Source organism: Rhea americana, unplaced genomic scaffold, assembly GCF_003343005.1.
Source record: "Rhea americana isolate MKP2758 unplaced genomic scaffold, rheAme1 scaffold_53, whole genome shotgun sequence".
Classification (NCBI taxonomy): Eukaryota; Metazoa; Chordata; class Aves; order Rheiformes; family Rheidae; genus Rhea; species Rhea americana.
The window spans coordinates 2,514,939-2,539,664 of record NW_028186679.1 but is presented as its reverse complement, the minus strand read 5'-3'; the positions used below and the strand labels follow the sequence as shown (position 1 = coordinate 2,539,664).

Genomic DNA, 24,726 nt, shown 5'->3' with positions numbered 1-24,726 from the left:
AAAAAAAAAAAAAAAAAAAAAAAAAAAAAAAAAAAAAAAAAAAGGAGAAGAAAAGGAAAAGAAAAAAACCCCAGCATTTGAAACAGGTATCTAGCATCCACTCTCCCAAATCCCCACAAATTCAAATAAAGAAGCAAGTATTCATATATTTGAAAGATAGCACTACTACATACCAATTATTTCTTCCACTAATTTTTCATACAAACGATTGCATGCCATACATGTCCAGCACCTCACAGTCTCAACAGTCACAAGGGTCATCATGAAAGATTCCAGGAAGCTTTAAATACTTCTAGTTTTTAACATGTTTCTTACAAGAGAGAAAAAGCTGAAAGGTTTATGGTCGACAATTTTGAGAAAAGAGCTTCTGACATTTTCTCAAGCACACTAGTAGTATTAGAAAAATAATTCTACTTCGTACTACRGTAGAAGAGGGGGTGGAGAGAATCAAGTCACGAGCATAGGCCAAACGGTACTGCTTTAATGAATATGTATGTATTCTAGGTGCTAAGAATTGTAATATGCAGAGCTTCTGAAAAGCCTATTGAAATCAGTGAACATTCACAAACAGAGGTTTATTCTTCGCTTTGTACGAACACAACTGCATGTGCTGCATTGTGCTTTTCAGTCGCTAACAGTTCTGTTAAAGGCAGAGCTTGTACCATCAAAATTTGGCAATGTAAATTTAAAACAAGATGATAGAATTGAATAAAGCTCAGAAAGGTTTAGCAGACAAAGCAGAGGGCTGTTACTGGAGTGGTTAACTTAATTAAAAAAACTATCAAAAAACTAAGAAACTAGTTGCAAACTAAAAAACATCAGTGAAGAGAAAGCAAAAGAATTCGTAACAAAGCCTTGATACTACAGTTTGTTTAAATAATGTCTAAATTTTACTTGCATCCACAGAGATAGATTAGAAGCATTTACAGATTTCTTCTATAYTGCAGTCAGGGGATAGGAAAAATCTCAGTTATACTTCCATTTTTGAAACCAGAATTACTCACTGTCCTATTTTCTTTTTCATTTGCTCAGCTTCCCTACAGCAAATCCTAAGAGAAGTACACTAATGTTGACTAATGAATATTTCCACTTACTGAACAATTTTATGATGGTTTAATTAGTTTATAGTATGTAAACTGGAAGTTCTCAGCTTTAACTTATTTATGCTACAGACTTAACTCAGAATGTCAGACTTCACTCTGAAAGGTTACAAAAATGCAAGCATTTAAAATAAATCTGCTTGAGCTATGAATACAAAAGTGTTGGGCAATATACATAATTTCCCACAGCATATGCTACTTAAATCCAAGTAATAGGCTGAAGACAAATAAACTCCTCATAAATTCTTGAAAGCAGCAATAATTGTTCAACTGTTGGTGCACCTCTTGTTAAATTATTAAGATGTACTTTCTCTAAGTCCTAAAAGTCCCGCTTATGAGACTTTAAAACCTGCTGTATGAAACAACAAGGAAAAAAGTCAAAAAATTTAAATACATACATACAAGTATTTACAACAACAGGAGTTCAGTTCATCCAACAATGAATGTTGTCATTTGTTTTAAAAACATGCTCATGGCCGACCGYTAGCAGTTTTTTCGGGGCAGAGGAAGGTATTTTAGGATTACAGAATCTGTAGTGCAAAAAAATCCTTCTGCAAGGGGTTCTCTTGCTGTATTATGTATTGTTATTAACATAATATCCTAGTAATTATTTTACTCYATTCCTAAAAATATTGAGTATGTGCCACTCTGCTTGGGAACCTAACCAAAGGTGAGTGAGGAACAGCCAGGCTAATCATGTGCTGCAAGTTGTCAGAAGCAATGAAGTGATGCTACTTGATGCTAATCCCCAAATGAATCAAAGTTAAAGTTGTTTTAGAAATACGCAAGCTTTAAAGAAACTGCAAATGACATTGGCACAGAAGGAAAATAATTCTGTTCAATCTGTTCAATCAATAAAGAGATGGAAAATTAGCCAAAGACAATCTTTAACTCATGTAAAACCATTACAGAACAAGCTACAACATACAGCATATGAATTACTGCTTATTAAYTCAATGCACTGGCAAACTCCACAGATGTTGTCCAACAGAAAGACTATATATATCCTCTGAATTTTGACTTTTCTCCTAAGTGCTTGGGATATGTTTCTTCCTTTTCAGTTTCCTTGATTAATCTRTGTATTTGTACTACTAAATTCCTTGTAGAGTACGCAATAGGATGTATTCTGCCCACTGAGCAACAGAAATGGCAGTATATGAAATGCAGTGAAGCACACAGAGGTGTGCAAATGAGGTCCCCAAAATAATGCTCTTTCAGTTAGTAATCTCAATGGTTATCRGTACCCCTCTACCTGCTTTTAACAAAAAACCAAAAACAAACAAACAAAMAAAGGTCACAGCTTTCAGGACTACTCTAAGCTGCTTCCCTTTGCAAAAAGGATACAAATACAATTTGTTCTGCTTTATTGTCTGAGAAGTGATCAAGAGACAGACCATGGGAACATGAGGCAGCAAGAACTCCAGACAGTGAAAGMGCATCTCTGGTGACAGGCGTGATGCTGCTTTCATGCATGTGTGAACACAAGTACACAATTACACAACTGGTATAYTGTAAAAACTAGTAATTTTTAGAAGGAGCCTTTCAGCATAAAAATATTTTAGAAGACATATAGAAAGCTTTCAATAAGCAGGCAACACAACTCCAACTATAATCATAACCTGCACTAGCTGATTTGCTAGCTAAAACMCAGAGAAATTCCAGCTACAGTTTTACAAATGCCAAGTAAAGGTGAACAACTTCTTCCCTCAAAATCCTGGCTATGCTCTTTCTAACACAGCCCAGCATCACGTTAGTCTCCATCACTGCTAGGGTGAACTCACGTTAGTCTCCTGTCCACATGGACTTCCAGGCCCTTTCCAGCAGAGCTGCCATCCAGCCAGTCAGCCACCAGCCCGTACCACTGCAGGAGACTAGCTTATCCCAGGGGCAAAACTCAACATTTGTTCTTGCTGAATTTCAGGATGTTCCTGCCAGACCATTCCTCTAGCTTAAGTCCCTTCAATAGCAGCCCTGCACTCAAGTGTAGGGACTGTATCCCTTAGTTTCGTGTTATCTGCAAACCCRATGAGAATGGACTCCGTCTCCTCTCCAGGTCAGCAATAAAGATACTAAACAAGATGGACCYTGAAGAATCCTAATGGTAATCAGCCTCCAAGCAGTATATTGCACCATTAGCCACTACCCTTTATATCTGCCCACCCAGTTTTTCCACCCCTCCAGCAGTACACTGGTCTAGACTGTAACAGCAAGGTTGCTATGACAGACCACGTCAAAAGTCTTGCTGAAGTCAAGGTAGGTGACACCTACCATTCTCTCCTCAACCTAGATCTAGTCATCTCCTTATAAAAGGCAATCAGGTTCATTAAGTACAATTAACCCTTGCTAAATCCACTCTGGCTCTTCCCAATTACCTTTTCCTTCATAATCCCAGAAATAAGCTCCAAGAGGACTTGSTCCATTATTTTCCTGAGGACTGAAATGAAGCTGATTGGCCTGCATTCCCTGGATTGTCCTCTTTGTCCTTTTTGAAGGTGGGTACCCAACCTGCCTTTCTCCAGTTATCAGGGACCTCCCCCAAATCTTCATGACCTTTCAAAGATGACAGAGAGTGTCCYTGCAATGATATCGGTCAGCTCTCCCAGCACTATCAGATGTATTTCATTGAGTCTGAAGGACTCGCATGGGTTGAGCTTCCCAGGAGATCTCTGATCCAAACCCCATTCACTACTGGCAGTCTCTCTCCTCCTTAAAGYTGTCTGTAAATACAAAGACCTAGGAGACCTTGCTGGTGAAGACYGAGGCAAAGGCGGCACGGTGCACTTTAGCCTTATCTGCATGCACCATCACTAAATCACTCACGGCATTCAGCAGCAGGCACAGGTTTTCCATGTTTATTCTTTCACTGTTACCAAAGTGGCAGAGGCACTTCTTGCTGCCCCTGYCAGTTTGAACTCAAGTTGAGCTTTGGCTTTCCTAACATCATCCCTGCATGCCTGGGCAATGTTTCTATTTTCTTCCTTTGTAGTCCGTGCTCCCTTCCCGCTTCTGCGTAAGTCTTTCCTGCATATGAGCTCTGTTAAGAGTTCCTCGTTTAGCCAAGTTGTTGTGATTGCATAACTTCTTAGGAAAATGGTTTAGTTAACTGAACCATGCTATATAATCACTGAGAATGAATGTGCAGACTATATTCAATCCGGAGGAGTTGGTCTTCTTAGGTTCCCTTTATCATCAACAGAGAGAGAGGTGATTTTCCCCAACGGCCCCTTGGGGATTTACAATGTCTCATCTTTCTCCGCTGCTGATAGGAAGTGGCTAGGAAGCCCATCCTTCCAAGGCTGGGGTCAGCTTTCAGGTCTATCCCCCTAGGACTTGGCAGCCTTGCAAGCAGTATCGCAACACCTCAGACTGCAAGAAGGAATTGTACTTAATTTGTCAGTATATTGTAGATCACATTGCCATTTAAATCAGTAATTAAACAGTTCAATTTAAACAGACAATGTGAACATATGGCTACAAAGCCTAATTCAGTAAGTCTGTAATTTAATCGAGGACTATTATCTAAAGATTTAAATAATAAAAAAAAATAATGAACAGAAATGAACATTCAAAATAGTTTTAAATTGCTTTTGATATGAAGAACTARCTTTGAAATAGCATGCACTTACACACACAGAAAAATCAATCCACATATAAGCTTTCGAAGCTACATACATTGAAGAGATTGATTGTACTTTATTTGCTGGCTTTCAGAAACCCAGACTGAATTCTTAGATTWGGTATGTGTTCAAAGATGCCTGTACAATGCATCTTCATGCAATTTTGGTTACTCATCGATCTTGTGGAATTACAACACTGAATTACTCAAACTTTGTAAACAGATCAGCCTTCTATAGGAAGCTAATGGGAAATTCTGACTTCAAAGTCCAAAGTACTAAATAGTTATTRAACTTATTAAAGTTATTAAACTTWTTAAAGTTATTTTCACTGAAAGGAGACACAGATCTGAAGGTTTCCAGATACTGGGATGGAAGCTACCTATCATTCATTATAAAAAAAATGCAAAAAACAGAAAACAAAATCTTCTATCCGTTGCTTCTCTTTTTATTCAGTAATTCTCTCATAAACACAGTTCACTTTTGTGGTGCAATTTAAGAATGAATCTGAATCTTATATTGCAGTTTCATTTGCTTACAGCAGAAGAGAAAGCAAAAAATTGCCACACTTTCCTCAAAGAGACCAAAATGTTTTCTTTACTGAAGTACCGACAGGATATTCCAGTAACACCAACAGAGCCTGCATTAAGCTTCCTATCAGATGCACTGCCTCACCTYCAGCATCTTGCAGGCTGTATCCTTGGCCTACCCAAACACTTCACACCACATGATGCCACAACAGGCTTTACACCATCACAACGCACAACACTACCTTGTCCCAAAGTCTTAAATACAGTATGTGAAGGCTTTTCAGCCTTGTCCCACATCTAACACCACCTGCTCTCTCCYAGTTCAGGCTTCCTCCAACTCCTTGCGCAGAGGGTTTCCCTTATGGTACAGCCATAGGGAACAGATCTTCCATCCTTCAACACCACGCTGATGAYGGCAGGACGTGAGGGATCAGCAAAAGCAGCTGAGGCACAGGCACAAATGCAGCAAAGGAGAGCAGAGCAGGGGGACAGAGGGCACAAGAAAGAGAGAGAAGAGGCACCACTAGGAAGAGTGAAGGAAGAAMGACTAGACAGACAGGATACTACTGGAGGTAGGAAAAAGACCTTCACGCACCCACAGGCATGTGCAAAGAAGTCATGAAAGGTCTATCTCAGAGGCTCTTCACTTCTGAGAAACTTCAAAAGAAGCTGACTTTAAGGTAAACACAGTTCTGCCTATATAGATCTACTTATTCAGGAAACTTCACTTTTCTTAATACTCTGTCAGGAAGGTGAAAAAATTTTAAAAAATGTTATCTATACAATGTCATCTGTGCAGCAAGAGGGCTAGAAATAACCAATAAACCAAAACTGAATTGTTCAATCAAAAATAAACAATATGGAATTAACTTTGCTATCTCACAGAATAGCAYAAAGGTCAAAGTACTTATCCCGTAAAAGCGACTTTTTATTACACAAGTAATAAAGTCCAAGCAGATCAAGTAAAAGCTGAAGTACAAGCTGATCCAGGTTTTCCAATAGTAAAACACCTCCAGAATCTAAAAGACATGATTTGGAAAGAAGATATGCTTATGCTAATGCCTGGGTTCACGATTATGTGCTACCTTCTCTAATCTAATTTTTCAAAAAAGAAATCTTTAAAAAAAAGTAGCTGCAGCACTGAATGACTTAGTACTAAGAACATCTCCACGTATCTACTTTACATAATTATCCTCACGTAGTCAAAAGAATATAATGGGAACACGTCTGCATGCTGAGCACACATTTACGCAAGTTGCAGAAATACAGGGCTGGAAAAAACCTCCCAAGTCATCAAATTCAGCCCCCTGCTATTGCACTCATGTAAACAGTACGTTTATTATACTGACCAAGCTTCACACAAGTAAAAAAAGTCTTCTCAAGGTTACTCTTAATGTAAGGTTATTCTTCAAATCTTGTCTATGACAGTCTGTTGCTTACTTCAAAGTGAAAAAAAACAAATGTGTAAATATCTTTCTGTATGTTCATGTTAGATACAGGCACAAGATAATTCTAGAGGTTCATGTTCACAATATAACACCTTGCCACACAAAAAATACAGTACAATTCTCAATACACTTTTTTTTGCCCAAGAACTCTGCTAGCAGCCCTTTATTACCTGTAATAATTATTTTAAGTTATCATCATATATTAAGGATGATTTATACTCTGAAAACTTTATCCATCCAAACAAAAGAAATCTGATGTCCCTATTCATCTAAATCTCTTCTATATGTTATGAATTATTGACTTCAAACTTGAGTTTTAATTAAAAACGCACTTTGGAGTTAAAGAAGCGTATGAATGGTGTTCAAACCACTAATTTGTAATTYTGTGTTTTGGCTGCTATATTTCAGAATACCACAATGATTTAAAAATTGTCCTTTGGATAAGAAACACTGAAATTTTCAGCCTGGAGCAATAGTAATTTGGCAGGCCATACTGTAAAACCCTGAAAAAACAGAAGATTGATGCTTATCTTAGAAACACTGATGACATGTTACAAGCTGTGCCAATGATGTTGCTAAAATAATAGAAGCAATAGCCCTTCAAAAAGGAACAGCTGTCAGCTCTGATTTTTTACTGCAGCTACAGTTATATTTTCATAGTTTGGAATGGAGTAGAAAAGAAACTAGATTATCATAATGGTGGAAAATTTTCTTATTCAGCCTGACAATTAAAAACATTTGCTAAAATTAAAATTTCCTTAGCACACCATATCAACAACTTTGTTCAGCCACCACTYGCCCTTAAGGTATCCATGCATTTGGGTTGACATGCAATGGTTTTTCCTGCGGAAATTTGAGGTCTGAATTCCTCTCCACTTGATGCTTATCTATTCTCACAACGAAAAAAAAAAAAAAAAAAAAAAATTAAAAATAAATATATAAAAAAAAAAAAAAAAAAAAAAAAAAAAACAGAGTGAGGACATTCTTTCAACCATTTTTGTATTACATGTGAGGAAAATACTCTTACTTTTTCCCCTAACCTTTCTCCATTCCTACCATCATAACCCTTTTCATAATGCATTGGGAAAGTGTATACCACTTTATTCTGTAGTTTCCAGACTATAACTGCAGTGTGTGTGTGTGTGTGTGTGCACGCACATATGTGTGTGTGTACGCGGAGTGTGTGTTTGTATCATCTTGCAGACATGGGGAAAGGTGTTGTGTATAACTCATTTAAAAGACAGAAAACATTTTATTCTTTCAGAAGAAAAAGTACTTTGAGTTATGCGTATGGCTTGCTATTTAAAAGGTAGGTATTGAGAAAGGTAAACTTTATGTATCCATATCTTCAACACTGCAACAGGAGCATAACATCACATGTACAATAMAATGGCTTAAAAGTCTAACCGATGCTGGGTATTTTAAAAAGTCAAATGTTTCATCTCCAAATACCCTTAGTTCATTTACTTAAAAAAGTACCTGGGAACAACAACAACAGCAGCAAAAATTAAAAGGACCCTGAGCAAAATCCATTGGAAACCAACTGAATCAATCTTACTACAGGATAGTCCTGTAACTCAGCAACTATCCAAACACATTTGTTTATGATAGAAGTTTGTAGAAAAATGCATTTTATTTCAACACAGTAGAAAAAATAATCTGTTCTTTGCTTTTTGTAACTTCAAGATAAACTCTTAAAGCAAGGTGTAAAGCAGAGTTTCTCTGTATGTTAATGACGGGAACTTAAATCACCACRGTTGTTTGCCTACTCTAAGGGTAAGTGGGACAGCGATATTAAGATCATGAGTAGTGTGGAAAGGGTAAGTCAAGATTAGTGGCACACTGGTAACATTTATAGCACTTACATCAGAAATAAAGAGAGTAGGAGGCAGATTCAAAACAACAACAGCAAAAACAAATAGAAAAAGCTCTATAGGTAACATGCAGATAAAACTGGGAAACTTGCGGCACATGCACAAGCCACATTGGGCTGAGGTATGTAAAGTGCAAGCAGTTGGAGGATGAAAAGTACTTGCATGAAATATTATACATACTTGTCCTTCTTACATCTTTCCTTATATATCTGATTTCGGTCAGCGTCAGAGAAGGCATTTGCCTGACTTCTTGCTGTTCTTCAGTCTTATTACAGTCTGGTCAAATATTTTTATCTGGCTAAGTTTCTCTYGGTTATTCACAAATTAATAGTGGAATGAAGTGACCTCATTTTCTAGGGTAAGGTTATATTAGATATTTTCAAAAATGGGGTCACACCACTGAGGAAAAAATGCATTAGTACTTGTTTAGTACTACTGTCTGTCTGACAAAAACAGCAATAGAATGACTATAAAACTTGTTTTGATTTGGAAAATATTTTTAAACTTCAAGATGATGTTTGTTTAGCTTAAGCATTCTAAATACATCCATTGAAAACTATTTTTCTTGTAATAACCCACAATAAACCTATGTTGGAAAGAATATTCACAGTAATAGGCCAAGGCATTAAATTGCACTGATAGTTAACATGCTACAATGAGTTTAAGTACTGAATTAGTTTCTCTGTTTTGTTCAAATGGTTAGTTCACTCCAAGCTAAGTAACCAAATTTGACAGCTGAGTAATTCTTTTTACGGTTTTCTAATTGCAATAAGTAGTGGAAAAAAGATAGTTTCAAGTTAAGCAGAAATCTCAGATATGCACACTAAACATCTGTATCTAAGAAATGTATTAAAATATCTGTATTCTGAATCTACATTCTCTCATTTTCAGTTAGAAAAATGTTAAGTGGCGTTCTAACTTCCATCCAAGTCCAGATTGACACATCTAAAATTAACTAGTAGATCAGAAATGTATTATTTGCTATTCTCTAACAGAAGAATTGTACAAATTATGGGTGCATTAAACATGGCAATTGCTTAAATAATCACTGATAGAAATAGTATTTTTACTAGTCTAGAGAACAGGTAAGACAGCTTGTGTGTCGAAGGAATGACCTTTCATTAGATCAACAGGTACAGTTTGAAACAAAATGCAACAAGTCAGGAACAGAGTCCTTCTCGGACCTGAAACAGAAACGGTGGCTTTCAAAGGTAAGCACAATGGTCTGCATTTAGTAACACACTGAAAAGTAATGAAGCATGTAGTACCAGGATATGTGTTTTAATAAAACCAGTTGCTTCCTCGTTCCCCAGGAACCTGTACTTAACTGAAGAGCTTGAGTACACAATATTGCATCTCGTTTTTTTTACATTTTTTTTCTCTTACAAAATATATTATCTCTTTTTTCTTAACAGATGTCTCATTGCTACTAGCAAATGCAAACCAAGATTTAATCTCCCGGCTTTGAAATATCATTTTGTGAAAGGACTATAGTAAAAAGGCATTCTTCAGCACAACATCATGCTCTCTGTAAGAAACTGCCACAAATAAACTTGATGGAAGGTCTACTCGGATTTTTGTACATGGTGAAAGGCACTATGGTACTTAAAGAGATGGTCTAAAATCATCCTGTTCTTGGGTAATACTCAAGAGCAGGATATTTGCAAAATACTTATTCAGGAGCCAACTATTCTGGCTGAATTCCTCCCAAACCATAATCTGACCACATCTAAGGAACAGAAAGTAGTAACAAAAATAAGCAGAGCATAAACTGTTTAATGTGGCAATATGTAGCCTCAGAAGATACTTATTTCCCCAAACTTACATTATAAGCTCCTTCAAAGATCTACTGTACAAATAAGTTCAGCATATACTTTTATGAAATGACACATGCCAACTGAAACTGAGTACCACTGAAAATWCTTGGGCTGATATACACATAAMAGAAGCAAGGAGGTTGCCAACAAACACCAAGGCATCTCTGCATTCAAAATCAACACCCTTCTCAACCCAAAGTAGAAAGAATAGAAAACCCAAGTGATTTTCCTTCAGAGTTAAAAGCCTTCAACCGAGTTTCAAAGCAGATCTAGGTTTTTATCTGCCTGATCAAGTAAGCTGTGTTGGCTCAGGACTGTGCTTACACTCGGCGAGCACTACTTTTTGGTATTTCTGGAGTACTCACGAGGTTCCAGTTCAAGAAGCTAAGGAGCTTGTAAGAAATCACACGATTACATCATGCAGTATTATGCCAAAATCTAAAATGGAGAGGTACATTCCTGTTCTGAACTGCACAGCCAAAATGGAATACAATTGCCATGTTTAAGGCTTCTTTGAACTGTAATCATCATATTTCTTTAAAAACAGGAAGCAAGCCACATGTACAAGAGTTCATGGCAAAGCTTTATTTAAATCAAATCCAAAACAACACTATCTTCTATCTTAATGTGGCTTGATTTGACTTTTACAGCTGGAGTTTTAAAATGCATGGGATTAAAAAACTCCCAGCAAATACTGAAGGAATACATTGAGTGTCAGTACAAAACTACACAGAACCTTAACAGTATGCTTAAATCAGCATGAAGGTATTTGATTAAAAGAATCTGTGCAAAGGCTGGCTACAGACTTACAGTAATGCTAAAGAAAGATAAATGGGGACTAGAGAAGAATCCAGATACTAGAAGACCCAGATACTGATATAACCAGTAATCAGAAAGACCTGTATACCTCCCATTCAAAGGAAAAATCCAGAAACGTGAAACCCACACACTAGTTTGCTAAAAAGGCGGCCTTCTTAAGACTTAAGTCAAAAGAACAGAGTATTTTATCTTGTGCAAGGTTTCTACCCTCCAATGCACACAAAACTGCTTTGCCATTTTCAGTTAGGTATTGTAATAAAACTGTTTTAATCTAATAGCAGGTATTATACATAATACCAGAGAGGGAGAAAAAAATTGCTGCAGACCCACAGTACGAGACAAGCTAGTTGATAAATACTTGTTATACAAAATTCAAAAAGATAGATACAAGTCAAACTGTGGGGAAAATGATGCGCAGAAATCTAGACTCCAAAGGATTAAGTCAGTCACGACTGGAAACAAACAAGCAAAATCAACCAAAAAAACAACCACAAGGTGGGGAAGGGGGTGCTGGTGGTGAAGACSTTGTCTGCTTAAGTAGAATACAAACTCACCCTTGTCATTGAAATTCTGTCTTCTGCAGATGACTCCACCTACTCATACACCCAAAAYAGCTCTATGATCTTTTCTTGTTACTACTTACAATCCCTCCACTGGCTTCCTCTTTTCTTCCAAATTAACTTCAAAGTGCTCAGCCCTCCTCCTTTAAACTGCATGTAGTTCCACCCCCTTTTATGTCACAGTACCCACAAATGGATGTTTGTGCCTTCTCAGGTTGTGCTTCCACAAGTCCCTCAACTCTTACCCACACCTTCCTCTTTATTTGCAGATTCACTCCAGTTTATTGCTCTACTTTCACCTGAAACAACTTTCCTGCACCCTGTAACTGTCACAGAGAGCTCTGACCTTATTTAKTCATCTCTCTTAAAATCAACTTTTTTCCCCACAAATTACCATTATATGGATGTATATGCATATTCTCTTTATTGGACTACAAATGTTTTATACTATAAAAGTCAAAAGTATTTTGAAAGGCACTATAAACTATTTAAATACTAACTGTTCATAAAAAATGACATCAGGGCATTATGTGGAAAGAAAACCAGACACAGTTACATAATTGAGACTTTTCCAAGGTTTGAGGAAAATTCTAGAAAGATTTTAAATAACTGTAGATCTTTTTACATTTTACATTCTCCAGCATTCCCAACAGAACAGAACCTTTTCCTCCTGCGAAAAATATTCCTACTTCTTACCAACCTAACATTATTCTRTATGAGAACTAATGGAAAGGCACCACTATCCCCCACCCCTAGATTTGCAGGAATAGTAATCAGCCACCTGGAATGATGCCCTCTTTATTCAAACATCAAACAAAAAAGCATCAAAAAGATGCTAAGTACTTATTTGATGTATACCAGAATAATTGGTTTAACTCACCAATAAATGGAATGGAAGCTAAGGAATCGCTAGGTGGGCTGGAACCTGATGCTTTCCTTTCTTCAATTCTTTTTATGTGGACTTCTCTCCGAGCATCATTAGGCAACCAACAGGTAGTGTCTGAAGCAGCCTCTTGGTCATTTACAGCAAGAATGTAAGACTGGTGTCTCAAAGGCTGTGGAGTTTGGTGGCCAGAAGGCGATTTATCCCGCATGACAACTGCGTCTCTGTCATTTTCCTGAACGTCTGGCTGTAGAATTTCAGGCTCTTGGACATCTTCCCTTTCAAAATCATGAATCTTTTGTCTGATGGAAGCATCTACATTGTCAGAGGTAGCTGAACTCTCACTTGCTTGCTGAACAAGTTTGGCAGAGGAGGCAGACAAAGAGGGGGGTTGGATGTTTTTGCCAGCTTCTGTTTTGTGGTCTGGGGAGCCTTCTGCTCGAATCCTTGGCTGTTGATTTAACAGACCACTCTGATGCAAGTGATTTACTGTTCTTTGGTCTTTGCTGGCAACAACATCCAGGCTCTGGTGAAGGGGAAATGATGGTTTTGCTGCATAGGAAACAGTGTTCTTCAAAGAGTTACTTTTAGAACTTCTGGCTGTTGTGAGAGATGTTCTCTCATGTGAAATAGCTGCAGGCTTTGAAACTCCCCCCAGAGATTGCAGGTCTCGAGCAGACTGTAACATTTTTATATCTGGTGGAACTTTTTGGAAGTGAGAAGCTGACAGAGAAGCTCTACTACCTATTCTCCTACTGTCTGAAATATAAGTGCTCGGAGCCATAGAAAAATTCTGGCCTCGAAGGGACATATGAAATGCATGTTGTCTAGATCTCTCATAAATACCTCGTCGGTCATCTTGCTCAGTAAATCCTGTCCACTTATAAGTCTTTCTCCTATCTCCATTTGTATCTGCAATCAGATTCTCAGAACGAAAACTTTCCAGGGTTTCACTCTGTTTGCTGAGGTAATCCCATGACCGAGTCCTGTGATTCCTAGCATTAATCGAAGGCGAAGTTAATGTATCTTGTGAAGCACTTCGTGGCCACTCCTTCATCAACACAGGATCTTCAAGTCTTTCCTGGGAGACACTCCGCTGCCGAATCTGAACAGACTGAGGAACCCTGTCATGAGAGGTGCTTCTGCGCCGTACCTGGGAAGCAGTGCGATTTGGTACCACCTGATTATAATCAGTTGTATTCTGAGAGGCTGCTCTTAAACTATCCAATCTTTCCTGTATTGTTCGGGAGCCRTACATGTGCATGCGCCTATTGTCAATGTACTCTTTGTAGGTTTTGTAGGTCTTCCAGTCTATATGTTGGTGGGAGGTCGGAGAACTATAATGATTAGTAGAGACAGAGGGTGAGTCAGTGGCTTGAGCAGGAGGTCTAGTGCTTGGGATTCCTTCTGGACATACTACATAATTTGAAGCTTTATTTATTGTTCCAGTTGGATCAACTGGCCTTGTTATTGGAGTCTGCGGAAGTACAATGGCAGTGGACACTGAGGAAGATGGTGATGTGGTCCGTGCTTTCAGAGTGGTTTGATCTTTTAAGCCATATCTCACTTCTTCTGTCCTGTGTGATGGACCAGCATGATTATTTCTACAAGATGGCAGATCTACAGCCTTCTCAGAAGGCACAATAACAGTCCTTACAGTTTCATTGCAAACACACACAGCTGTATTTGATTTTGCAATGTCTGTTGGTGATGGAGGCACTTGTATTTCCATTCTGTAAGCCCTCTCTGGCTGTGTCAATGCCCGTACTGGTCTAGTGACTTGYTGTTTCCCCAAAGAGAAGTCAGAAGACAGTTTGTCACCAGTTTGTGCCATAACAGAAGCTGTGGACGTCAGGCGTGGATAACATATTGGCGGTGGTTCAGGTATGTTGTGGGCATTACCACTGTAAGCTTCATTGCCTTTCAGGTAGGCATCTTGGGAATACGCCTGTGGAGAGAGGATTAAATGATTGTTAAGTAATAAGAGGGAGATGGATAAGTTCACCATCCCAGCGTTGCACGATAAGACTTTGAAAGAGAAAATAAGTATGAAATTTATATTGTATATTCCTTTAACTAAAAGGATAGTTTACAACTTAAATACAGCATTCTATCTCTTTAGTGAACAAAAACAGAACAGCAAAATCACTATATATATCCTCTCCCTGAAAAATTAAAAGCTGAACTGATGAGCAATTCTAGGAAAATACTAYAGGTAGAGCACTGTAGGCAGGTTTCCCAAAATCTGTGAGTACAAAATACACTAAGTAAATTTCCCCCCCTTAGTTTTATTTCAATCACAATGCTTCAAATATCCTTCCCAGAATTTCAGAGCAATCGACAGGTTAAAACAGTGCATAGTAAAATCAATTAGCACTAGAAAATTCTCTATTTGTTTAACATAGAACACACAAAAAGTACACACAAATATAAACACTCTCCTCTAAGATGTCTTCTGCATAAAAGCTACTGTTCCTAAATATAAAATGAATAAATTACAGCAGTAACATCTTTGTTGTGAGCCAACACCCTTTAAGTAATCCTACATTTTACAGGAGACAGCCAGTAGTAAATGGTAYACTACTAATATTACTGCAAATATAGGAATAATATGCCTGATTTTTAACGTCAAGCTATAAGCAGTATGAAAATTCACACGTATCTGCTACTGTCTACACACTATTAGAACACAAACTAAAATTTCAATTTATTTCCTTAGTGTGCCTGTCTGCATCTTTCTATATATCTTCATATTACATTGAGTACATTTCAGTAGTCTCTTTTTAGCATGAGGCAACATTTGATATCATTGTGAAATCAACAGAATGTACAGAAAAAAAAAAGGACAAGCCTACAAATTACTTAAACAATATCCTGCTATTTAAAAACTTTAGCATGACTTCATTCTGTTTAAACATAATGAAATAAAGAGCTGACGTTCCGGAGCCTGCCAGTTCAACAGAACATGAAAATTATTTCCCAGGGTTTTTATACTTTTAGGTGTGGTATCACATTACAGCATTTCCTGTCTAAATAATAAACAGTTAATTCCAGAATATCAACATGCCCTGTCTTAATACTAGACAGGTTACAAAAACCCAAGTGGAGCCATAAAATTAACAAGAGCAAAGTACAGAGGAGGGCGAGGCATTCAGAATACTGCTGCAATAAATGTTATACAGAGCATTAGCAAAGTGCAAAAATATTAAAGCAAACTGCAAAGAAAGCTCATCAAGTGACACAGGCACAAACCACAAATTAAGAGATTAGCATCATGAAGAGAATTCAGCTCAGACTATCTAGCTCGTTTCCAACAAACTTGCCGTTTTATATCCTTGCTTCTCACAAATCACTTGAGAAAAACATGCCTTACAAAAAATCGGAGAAATGGCTACTGTACATTTCTTACCAGTGCTGTGACATCCTTTGTAAACTGCAGCTGGCAGAAAACAGGAAAACATAGTAAAATCCGCTTACAGATGTAAAGACAGAATTATGTTGTCATATTGATGTTGGTTACAGCAAGCTAAAAATACAGCTACACTGATTTCACTGGAAGGTACCAACGAAGGTAAAGGGCAGCAGAATATAAAAAATAACTTCATCCTCCTTGTGAGCATATCTGTCTCAGGCTTTTATCTGCTCCTTGGATTTATCCTCCACCCTTACAGAAAACAAAACACATTTGTGCCATTTTGTCTTGGTGCATGCCTACAGCTGCCTGCAGAGAGCTCCGCTTCTGTGCAGCGAGACTTCCCTTCCACTACAGCAACATTACTGTCTCTCATTTCCCCTGGGCTGCTACCATCTCTGCTTCCTGGTGATGAAACAAGGGCTTTATTATGCATTTAAAACAGCGCACCCCTTCCCCACATATATCCAAACATGACCACAAGCTGTCAGCTGACTGCAGCTGCTTTCATACTGTACATCAGAAATTAAGAGGAATGATGCTGCAGAAACAGTCTGCTCCTGTGATTTTGATTTTTTTCCTCCGCTCACAGAAGAAAATCAAGCCATGCTCCCACTATATGTAGCATATTAATATGTATGTTCCTCTCCCCCTTAAAAGATAAATATTTCTAAATCTTTAAATAAGTGGCTATTGAAGATCTTGACAGGCTATAACAGGAATAAAGAAAGAAAAGGAAAATTGGGAAAAAAGCTGAAGACCCAGAAAACAGATAAGGCAAGAAAGTACAATCAAGGAAAATAAAACAATCTCTCTCCAAATCAGGAAAAAACATCACGCTACAAATCTGATGAAACAGTTCAAAACCTGTGAGGGTCACGTGTTAATAATTTTTGTAACACCAATATAAAATACACTGAGTTTGTGTTTTTGTAAAATATGCTCACAACAGACAATGCTTCATTGATTTTGACAGCAATAAGGCTAAATTCCAAAACTGTCATGATTTGATCATCGCTTATGACTACAAATGAGTATAAAAATCAATTTTTAGGTCCTGACAAAACAAATCACACATATTAAAACATCTTCAGAAGACAACATTTTACTAGGGTCTAAAATAAGACCAGKTAGGCTCTCCTTCTTCCTCCCCAAATAAAGAGTGTATTTTCATGATTGCAGCTGTATGTCACCTGGGCAAAGAGACTGACAGTTATGAGAAAGATAAAGTTACTAGGAAGAAAGCTTGGATGGTCAGAAAATACTTCCTCTTTCAATCTCATTCTACCCACTTCCCAAGAAATCATTRAAAGACCACCGATTGTTCTGCTAAGAAAGTAAAAGTTTATAAATAAGAAGTATGCCATTCCCATACAGGAACTGATAAAATAGCTTTCATAATCTTGACTATGGGCCTACAGAGAAATAGTTCAAATTATAAAGATTTTATTAGGAAATATTTTAAGTGCTTTAACCAGAAGGTGATGGTTACATTTTTAGATGATGTTTAGTGATAAGACATGTGAAGCATATCAATACATTTATTATCATTCAGATAATATGTAGATAATTAGCATATTTTTCAACTATATCTAAACGACAGTTTGAATATTATTCTCTTCTCTCTCTAGTTCCTCTTAGTGATTTAGCATGTGAAAATACTACCTTCATGTCTAAGTAACTGCAGTAGAGGATATACTCATAAAACAAGCCATTAAGGTATGACTTAAATTTAAGAAAGTCTTTGAAAAGCCTTAAAAATTGAGAAAAGCCTTCTAACTTTAAAAAATCCAAACAAATTCCTGGTTAAGCCCACTGTCAAGCCCCTGAYGCTTATGAGGGTTGAGTTCTGTCATCACAGCCTTGAAATTTTATAAGCAATCCCACCTTCTCAAGAAAACCCATAGTTATGGAAAGCGTAACATAAAAATACAACAATTTAGAGTGGAATCAACAGCGTTGACAGACACAGTTCTGCAACCATTACCAGAAGAAAGCTGCTCTTCCTAAGGCAAGAAATCAATGTGTCCTCAGTTACTGGATTCAACTACTCCTCCATCTTGCTCTCACTTTCTCTCTGCACCAAGTTCGCAAACTTTTGTGGCTACAATGAATTTCTTAGTGCAAGTTTGTATAACCATTAGAGTGCATTCAGGTTCTAACTGATAAGGTAATATATTTATGCCATATGATAAGCAAAATAAAATATTCTAAGCAAATAAAACATTCTAGAAGACATTTTATTAACTCATTAAAATTAAAACCCATTAAAGCATAAGGYTTTTGCTCACATTCATTATTTTCCACTTGATTTTCCACTATTCGGTTTTGTAATAACAACGGTCCACATACAAGGACTCCTGTTCTTGGTAACAATCATGGTAAAACTCTTTACTCTTAACAGCTTGAGCCAACAAAGTCCCTCACCCATTAGTCTAAAATCATGAAAGTATGCAGACATGCACTTCATTGTAAATGGATTAGTAATCACAATAATCACCGTGATTTCAACAGAACTGCTTGMAAAATTGAAGTGTTTTGATGAGTAAGAGGCTAACGCATTCAGCACCTTGTAAGGCTGAGCTTGGGGCATCTTCCATCCCCCTTGAACCAATTCTGCTCAAGATTATGTTTCTTTAATGCTAATTTAAATTCTTCTCTTCTCCAATCCTAATGTGGTCGCACATAGCATGGATATGGGACCATGGACATGGGAGCGGAACACCAGAAAAGTGTTTTAGGTGACTTAACGGAAAACATTTTCAACTACCATTTGCTCTGACAAGAAYGTTAATAATACAACTCAAGTGTTTTCACTTCACTCTGAGACACTCAACAAACATTGCACTCAGCATTATTTGGAAAACACACACCCTTTCTTTTCAATGACAGTGACATTTTAGTATATAAAATTTAATGCAAGTTCAAGAAATTTAATTTCCAAATACAAGCTGCATAAGAGACCTTACTGTAAAGAATAGTCAAACTAGSGAGAGGGGAGTTGATGAAAACGGTATTTTCTAACATATGCAATGTTATAAAAAAGACTTTAAAGGTCTCTGTATGTGCTACATCTTCCCAGCACATCCCTCCTTCCATTGTATTTGCTGCCAGAGCTTTAACGTTAACCTCTGCACACATTAGTAACTGCAGCAGTACCAAATCATACAGTAAACAAACACTGCCCACTGTGGACTAAATACTGCCATTTATGAAAACATCACTGACCTCCTAAAAGCAAAGCAAAGAAAAATATTCCACAGTTTGCTAATGAAATAGCCAGGTTGCTCCATTCAGTCTGAATGATCTTAGGAAAAAGAAAAGGAAACTATTATTAGAGAGTTGATAGTGGGCAGACTTCTAATCAGAGATGTGGGGCATACAAAATTCTAGAATAAGCTTCCTTATTCATTACAAGCTTCTTTTCTTATTTTTTAATATAGCTGTACCACTGGCAGTGGCAATTTCATAGTGCTCCTGCTTCAGGTGCTTGAGAGCTGGCAAATTCCTCAGGTCTAAAAGTAACCAATCAGGATTCATTYCTGCTACCTTTTGGGGCAATTGCTATGAGGAAATGATTTTTTAAAAAATTATTCCAAATGAAACATTTTGAGGTAGGTTACAAGTCAAGAAAGACAAATTTTTGAGTGGGTAGCTGGTAAGGTGAAAAAATGAAAGGTGAGAAGGCAGCATAACTCAACCTGCAGAGAGTGTGAGTGAGTGAGAGTGTGTGCATGTGTGTAAACAAAGCAGATACGTATATTTACATATTAATAAACATGCTACATAAAAACATTAATAGGCTACTTTAAAGAAACACTTCTAAATGGACAGCTACATCGATGACTAGTAATCTATTTTCTTTCTTTCATTCACAAGGAACGAATACTAAACAAGCAAATTCCAATATATCTCAAATCTGAGCCCAAAATCCTGCATACTAAGACACCCCAACATAAACACTTTAGGTACCACAAAGTCTACTGACAAGCTCCTTAACTTGGGCTGACCTGCAGGCGGGCCCAGCCATTTCAAGTTTCTCTCCCTAGGGAGTGCATGTCCATCAGTCCTTTCTACAGCACKGACAGCTTCTGTCTGGCGGAAGAGCGACACAATTTGAACAATTATTTTTAGCAGTAGTTCTGCAGAAGGCTGTGAAACAGCAACAAATCCCATTAAACGCCCTTCAGAAAAGGAACTATTTGTAGTAAACCTAAATGTGGCTTCCTGTTTGTATCAAGTCAGTGCTAATACAAGATGCTAAATTTCTCTCAAAAAAAGGTTGTGAATGTCGCAGAAATTGTACAGAAATCTGTCATACTTCGAACACTGTGGAGAGAGGAGCACAGAAATCCTTATGGTCTCAAAATGGCTGCAAGCCTACTGCAAGTTTTCTTCTAACAAAACCATAAAGAAGAGAGACGTTACTCCAAAGACGCTTGGTAACCAGACTGCCATCAACTCTGAGACAGCCAAAATCTACAGTAGGAGAGAAATTGCATGTGCGCCTTTTGCCAATAAACAGGTATCATAGTCTACTCTGAAATTTTAAATTCAGGCACCCTTGCACTTCACGTAGCTTTTTCTTTAAAGGTAAAGGCTATCAGTACAACCTTCTAAGTCCTTCTTCCATCAGCTCTTTTTGGCAAGCTAGGTGACAAACTATTTGTTTTCTAGCTGTCCACATTTTGCTCGTGCTTGATCAAAAATCACCTCTCCTGTGCTCCGTATCTCTACTGCTTAAAAGGCATATTAAAAGAGCTGCAAATTTTCATCTTATAGAACAGAATGATGAGTTACATAAGAACAGACTTTTACAGACAATTTGTCTCAACTGACGGAGTTTCTCACGCATACAAAATGCACGCATTTTGTATCTKTATTACAGAAAATGGAACCAGTTCAAAAAGCTTTCTTCTAAAGCAGAGAAAATGCCATACATCATCCAGCTTCTGTCCTCTTAATTAAGTCATTTTTTTCAGAAGTAAAGCAGTTTGTTCCATAATCTACCAAACTAACAAACCATCACTTTCTGTGGCTTTTACCCACCACTTTCTATGGCTCTTACTTGCTTTCGCTCAACCTGCCACAACATATCTCCTCCCTAAAAACGCAGTCCGGCCCCCMACAGTACCTGCAACCCCGTTTTCCCTCTCCCACCCAACAGTGTTCCCAGCTGCCCTTCAAATTGCACAAAAGGCAACATATTCCACGACTGGTCCCAAATTATGACACACTTTGGCAGGACAACAGGCATGTGCTCATTAGGCAGTGACAGGCCAAACAGAATTGGTAATTTGAGCCTTCATCTTAATAAAGCAAATGTTTCATCCCGGGTCTTTCTGAATATTGTAAGCAAGCTATTCTCTTGATACTCCATGTTGGATATTCAGCCGAAAATACCCATATTGGCTATTTCATGTTCTTTAATCATCAGTTAAGCATGTGCTCTGTACTGAATTTTGGTAGACTTTCCAGCCAACTGTAAATTATGGTGAAAGAAGCCTGTTCAAAGATACATAAACAGAACTGGCTCTGGGACAGAGAAAATTTACTTTCTAGTTTCCACTTTGATATGCCCAAGGATGAAAGTGATTATTGTAATAGGGCCTCTGCCAGAAGGCAAAGTCAGGGCAACTTCTCTTTGAAAAGTGGAGCAGATGAGCAGCAAAAATTCATCTTTAGGACATTTCACGCTCAGCTTAGCCTCTTCCTCTCAGCTAGTGGTCTCAGAAATGTCCGCACTCGATCACAGATGCGGGCCAGAGCTGACACAGGGACCTCTAGCTTTGTTCATTTGACTAGTTCCAAATTAATTTTAAAATCAGTTTATTTTTCTCCTAGCTAACAAAGATGACACCAATGCCAAGCTTTATCATCACAGAGCCCATTAAAAGAGCCAAAGACCTGTCTCTCAAACAACACAGTTTATGTGAAACAGCCACTCAATCTGCCTGAGTGTTGCATTTTGCCAAGGGTATAGCAACGAACTAGCAACAGTCCTATGAAGCCAGAACTCAACCATATCATGAAATACGTTGTGGCTATGTGAACAGCTACACATTATGTGCGTAACAAAAATTAAATGAACACAGGAAAATCCCTTTTGTCTCAAAATAAATGCTAAATACAATTCTCACGTACATATGAAGTCTGACACCTTGAGGGGCTCCTAAGCAAATGAAATAAAATGTAGTATTCCCTCTACAGTCCATTGCCTTCGTAAAGTCTATTTCCACACACAATCATAGTTTTCTATCACAGATCATTCTGAAACTACAGTTTGCTGTTGGAGTTTATGGACTAAGAGATTAAAACTCTAATTTTCAGGAGATGAGGAGAAACTCCAGATTAAAATGGAGTTTTTTTAATATATTTATTTATTGGCATACTTAGGAAGAGCCTTCTGGGATGGAGACCAAGTTGGAAAATTTAAAATTTTTAGTAAATTATAATTGAATCCCTATAGCATGTTCATTGCCATTGTATCTAAATCTAATTTTCATGCAAGAAAAATCCATAAATTATAAGCTATAGCTGTTTCTTCCCTTAAAAGAAAATTTTCCTGTTTCCTTTCCCAATTCTTATTAACATATTCCTAAAACAACATATTCCTTAAACATTTTCTTTCCCTCTTACCACACTTGCTGTCTCTCTAGCTCCATAATGATCTCTGCTCTCTCCAGTATTCTGCAGCCTCTCCCCAATGGAAAAGCACTTGCTCTCTCCTTCTTCCTTCATTTCCAGTGTCTTTATCAGTTCCCCAGCGTCACCCAGGCTCACTTACCCTACCTCAAACATTTATAAAAACACACAGAATAAATGTTTAAAAGCTAGATGGCCCAATGTGAAGATTTTAACAGATATTCTGAATTCTGTGGTTAAAAAGACAGTGCTCTTTCTCCTCTTTCCTCCTTTCTTTCTTCCCCCCCCTTTTTTTTTCTTCATTCCAAAGTTGCCTGAAAGCTTCAGAGTTGTAGGCACAGCTCTGGAAGCTATATATAGACTAAAGATGATCATCTTTCAGTTTGCAAAGGTTGATTAATCAAACTTAACTATGAAGTTACAGATCTGAATTGAAATTTGGAAACTCTTTGAGCCAAAAGTAAAGCCGTGTGGAAATTCACATTCAATAAGGTGTTCACTGTAATTCCCAGCTCCTTTTCAGCAGGACTACTATTCAGCCAGTTGTTCTCAGCCTGTACTGATCCATGGGATTCTGCCTGACATACGAAGTTTGCACTTTTCTGTATTTAATGTCATGAGGTATCTGTCGGCCTTTGCCATCTATCCTGTCAGCTACTTCTTTTGTGTCATCCACAAACCTGCTCAGTCATCATCCAGATCAAAGATATTGACATTATCCTGCACATCATCCAGGATAAAGGTATCGAACAACAGCGGCCCCCTGCATTAACCCCTCTTTATGAACTATGCACTAGATGTCAAACTACTGATTGCCACCCCAGCCCACTGCRTGATCCAAACAGCCGGCTCGCACCCCTTCGCTTCCAAACGAGAGTGCTCTCAGGCTTTGACGCYGGCCCTCACTACAGTCCAGGTGGATTACATTCACCACTCCACATTGCCACTTTTGCCATCATTGATGGCAGTCAGGCTGGCTAAGTAACTTTTGCTCTCTGGAAATCTGTGCTGGCTATGCTCAATTACCTTCCTATCCTTTAACGTTCTTGGAAATGGATTGAGAAAGGACTTGCTCCACAGTCGGACTGAGGCGAGTCTGACCAGTCTATAYAGCTCCCTCCTCACTTCTCCTAAAGCTATGCTTAATGTCGCTATCTAACCACAGAGAATGCTGTTACTCTGAAAAAAGCTACATTTTAAACATGAGCTTTGGATAAAATCCCTCATCAAATCTCATCATTACAACAGAAAATCCTAACATCTAAGTGAAGATGATTACGTAGCATCCTCAGATGAATTTCCTCAGCTTTCACTCTGTGGTGTTTGCCACTTAACTGTCAGCTTCTTTCCAAATACTTAATAGTTTCTCCCATATTAACTCTCCTATATTTCTCCCATTAATGTCTCTACACAGTCAATAAAATCCATATAGCTTTTTCTTATTAAGAAGCTTATTTAAAGTCTAGGCTTACTTCTGTGTGAATTAGAACCTCACAATCATACTGGCCAACTCCAGCACTGGGCTGAATCCCGTCAACCCCAAGMGTTTGAACACATTGGGCTTCCCTAACTAGCGCCTCTCCTTCTGTTAGCTGCTTTTCTCTTCCAAAACATGTTAGTACAAGCAGTCTGGGAACAGGCTTCGCCTGTGAACAGGGTGGGGAGGGGGAAAAATAAATAAATAAATAAATAAAGACTTCAGGTCTTTATATCATCTACCTTTAAATATTTTTCCTGCCCCTCCTCCCCAGTCACCGCACCAACTGTTTTCCCTGAGCCTTCTTTTGCAACCAGCATATCAGCAAAACACCTCCTTTTTGCCCTTTATGTCCCTGGCTAGTCTGCGCGCCAGCTGGGCTTTGCCCTCAGATACCCCTGCAATGCTTTTATACTCTTTGGTTGCTGTTTAGCCTTGCTTCCCTTTCTGGTATGTCCCCCCTCTTTTTTTTGTTTATTTTATTTCATTAGTATGCATGTTTAAATAGCCTTCTACTGAAATTCCTGATTTTGCAACACAGTATGCT

General features: G+C 37.9%; 1 protein-coding gene across 1 annotated transcript in view; it reads right to left on the bottom strand.

The window, feature by feature from the left end:
* The window catches only part of ARHGAP21 (Rho GTPase activating protein 21), a 94,537-nt gene that overhangs the window by 18,108 nt on the left and 51,703 nt on the right, over nucleotides 1-24,726 (bottom strand). Inside the window, exon 8 of the mRNA XM_085318319.1 lies at nucleotides 12,643-14,593. Within this exon, the coding sequence (XP_085174445.1) occupies nucleotides 12,643-14,593 (1,951 nt within the window). The remainder of the gene's footprint in view (nucleotides 1-12,642; nucleotides 14,594-24,726) is intronic.